The sequence below is a fragment of the Nicotiana tabacum genome, chromosome 16 (assembly GCF_000715075.1).
Source record: "Nicotiana tabacum cultivar K326 chromosome 16, ASM71507v2, whole genome shotgun sequence".
NCBI classification, from domain to species: Eukaryota; Viridiplantae; Streptophyta; class Magnoliopsida; order Solanales; family Solanaceae; genus Nicotiana; species Nicotiana tabacum.
In genome coordinates this window covers 97,191,905-97,195,438 of record NC_134095.1, presented here as the reverse complement: position 1 = coordinate 97,195,438, position 3,534 = coordinate 97,191,905, and the positions used below count along the sequence as shown (strand labels likewise).

Here is a 3,534-nt window from a genome sequence, read left to right as displayed (position 1 = left end):
TCCCCAGTGGCAGCCAACAACTTTGAAATCAGGACCGGCCTGATTCAGACAATTCAACAATCTTGTATCTTCACTGGTGATACAAGTGAAGACCCACATAGTCATTTAATTGATTTTCTAGAACTTGTAGAAACTGCTAATTATAATGGAGTACCTCCTGAAGCTATCAAGTTAAGGCTATTTCCTTTTTCTTTAAAAGGATATGCCAAGACTTGGTTGCCAAGTTTGCCTCAATGATCCATTACGACATGGGACCAGATGACTCAGAAGTTTTTAAACAAATATTTTTCCCCTGCTAAAACAACAAAGTTAAGACAAGACATATCTAATTTCTTGCAGATTGACACGGAGTCAGTTTATCAAGCTTGGGAAAGATTAAAAGCAATGTTAAGAAAATGCCCACACCATGACATTCCTGAACATATGCAATTGTACATTTTTTATCACGGGCTAAAACCCTCTGCTAGAAATGTAATAGATGCAGCTGCAGGAGGTTCTGTAATGGGGAAAACCACAGAGAAAGCATTGCAACTATTGAATGAAATTTCTGAGAACGCTATCCAATGGCCATCTGAGTGTGTAATCATTAAAAATGATGCTACAGTAAATCAGGTTGATGCTTTAAAACACTAACATAACAGATTGTTTATTTGAAACAAAAGTTTGAATCTTTTCAGGTGAATACACAACAATCAAACAATATGAGGCTTGTGATATGTGCGGAGGAAACCACCAGAACCATGAATGTCAAGCAACCAATCAAATGGATGAACAAGTTAATGTCATCGGTTACAAGCCATATCCTTTTGGGGAGTCCAATGGAACAGAAGCATCCATGATTTTAGTGGAGTAACCCAAATGGTGCAGAAAACTCTCAAAGCTTCCAGAAACAACAGGTACAAGGTCCGTCGGGATACCAGAGTCAAAATCGCGGGCAACTGAGTTACAGACCTTATCAGCAAGCAGGCCCATATCAACAAGCAGGGTCATACCAGTAGAGGCCCCAACAAGCTCATCCAAGTCTTGATGACCTTTTGTACAAGTATATTAAGGTCACTGATGAAAAGATGGAATGCCAAAATTCATCCCTCAAAAATCTGGAAATTCAATTAAGCCAATTGGCAGTTCTTGTGTCAGAAAAGATTTAGGGTCCCTTACCAAGCAATACAGAGAAAAATCCAAAGGAGAACCTTAAGGCCATCACTTTATGGTTAGGTAAGGAACTAGATGAACCTTATGCAGACAAACAAGAAAAGAACCAGATATAACAACAGGTGGACAAGGGTAAGAATATTAAAAAACCATCTGAACCATCAAAGGAAAAAGAAATAAAGAATAAGGAAGAAAAATTTTTTGGAAAAATGGCTACCCCACCTGTGACAATTCCTTTTCCACAAAAAATGAAATGAGAAAAGCTTGATGGTCAATTTGCAAAGTTTTGGGAAATCTTAAAATAGATTCATCTTAATATTTCTTTTACTGATGCTTTGTTGCAAATGTCTTCATATGCTAAATTTTTAAAAGAAATTTTGTCAAGTAAAAGGAAATTGGAAGAAGTTTTTGTGGTAATGCTTACTGAAAAATGCAGTGCTATACTTCAAAATAAACTACCACAAAAACTTGGTGATCCTGGCAGTATTACCATTCCATGCACTCTAGGAGGAGTATATTTTGAAAAAGCACTTTGTGATTCTGGAGCTTCAATAAATTTGATACCATTTTCTATCTTTAGAAAATTGGATCTTGGTGAAATGAAGGACATATGTGTTTGTCTTCAGTTTGCAGATCAAAGTACTAAGAAACCTAAGGAAATAATTGAAAATGTGCTTGTAAGAGTAGATAAGTTTTTGTTCCCTGTAAATTTTATAGTGCTTGAAATGAAAGAATGTCCTGATGAACCAATAATTTTGGGTAGACCATTTCTTGCTACAGGAAGAGCAATCATAGATGTTCATCAAGGGCAACTAATCTTGAGAGTTGATGAAGAAAGAACCATTTTTGATATGCAAAAGATACTAAGATTTTCAGGAGATGAGGCATCATCTTCATGCTTTTCTATTGACATGATTAGTGATCTTGCAGATGAATTCAAAGATGATCAATTAATTTCAGACTCAATGGAAAGATGTTTGACCAAATCAGGCACCGCACAAGATGATGATCCCATAATTAGGAGAGAAGCTGAAATACTGGAAAAGGATTCTAAGGATAAGGAGATGCAATCAGAAGAAGTTCAACCAAAACTTTAACTCAAAGTTCTTCCTTCTCATTTAAAATATGTTTATCTTGAGAAAGAATTATTTCCAGTAGTTATTTCATCTTCTTTGACTGCAGAACAAGAAGAAAGACTAATTCAAGTCTTAAAATCACACAAAGGAGCCTTAGGGTGGACTGTAGAGGATATCAAAGGGATTAGTCCAGCAATTTGTATGCATAGAATCCTCATGGAAGATAGATACAAGCCAATAATCCAACCCCAAAGGAGATTGAATCATGTAGTGCAGGAAGTGGTGAAAAGGGAGATTGTTAAGCTTCTAGCGGCAGGTATTATTTAACCAATTTCAGATAGCCCTTGGGCAAGTCCAGTTCAGGTAGTACCAAAGAAAGAAAGTATGACAGTTATAAAGAATGAAAATAATGAACTAATACCTACGAGGACTGTTACAGGATGGAGAGTCTGTATTGATTATAGACATCTCAATGATGCTACCAGAAAAGATCATTTTCCTTTACCATTTATTGATCAAATGTTAGAAAGAATTGCATGATATGGTTTTTACTGTTTTCTTGATGGCTATTCAGGGTACAACCAAATACCAATTGCACCCGAAGATCAGGATAAGACAACTTTCACATGTCCTCATGGAACATATGCTTATAGGAGAATGCCATTTGGTCTGTGCAATGCCCCTGCTACATTCCAGCGTTGCATGTCAGCAATTTTTTCTGACATGACTGAAAAATTTCTTGAAATTTTTATGGATGATTTCACACTCTTTGGCAAAACATTTGAAGATTGTCTTTACTACTTGACTTTAGTTCTTAAGAGATGTGAGGAGACAAACTTGATTCTGAATTGGGAAAAATGTCATTTTATGGTTACAGAGGGAATTGTTTTAGGACATAAAATCACTACTAATGGGATAGAAGTTGATAAGGCTAAAATTAATCTTATAGCAGGATTACCCCCTCCCACAACTGTTAAAGGCATTAGAAGTTTTTTAGGTCATGTAGGTTTTTACAGACGGTTCATAAAGGATTTTTCAAAGATTTCAAAACCTCTGACTAACCTCTTGATGAAAGATGTTAAGTTTGATTTTTCAGGTGATTGTATGATAGCTTTTAACACCCTTAAGGAGAAATTACCAACTGCCCCTGTAGTTGTGTCCCCTGATTGGAGTCAACCTTTTGAGGTTATGTGTGATGCTAGTGATGCGGCAGTTGGAGCTATTTTAGGCCAAAGAAAGGATAAGATTTTTCGTCCTATTTACTATGCCAGTAGAATACTAAGTGAGGCTCAACTGAATTATGCCA

The 3,534-nt window shown here is 36.2% G+C and overlaps 1 protein-coding gene and 1 non-coding gene across 2 annotated transcripts; one reads left to right on the top strand and one right to left on the bottom strand.

Annotated features, from left to right (window-relative positions):
• Window positions 1-306: 306 nt before the first annotated feature.
• LOC142171325 (small nucleolar RNA R71) lies at window positions 307-413 on the bottom strand. The gene has a single exon (XR_012700897.1). It is a non-coding gene; the product is annotated as a small nucleolar RNA R71 (small nucleolar RNA).
• Window positions 414-1,496: 1,083 nt separating this feature from the next.
• LOC107831719 (uncharacterized) lies at window positions 1,497-2,249 on the top strand. Its single transcript, XM_016659514.1, has one exon. The coding sequence runs from the start codon at window positions 1,497-1,499 to the stop codon at window positions 2,247-2,249; it is 753 nt and encodes a 250-aa protein (XP_016515000.1).
• The last annotated feature ends 1,285 nt before the right edge of the window (window positions 2,250-3,534 follow it).

What these genes read in the sequence shown, in the direction of transcription:
- LOC107831719 (XM_016659514.1), top strand. Translation starts at nt 1,497, where the DNA reads ATGTCTTCATATGCTAAATTTTTAAAAGAAATTTTGTCAAGTAAAAGG.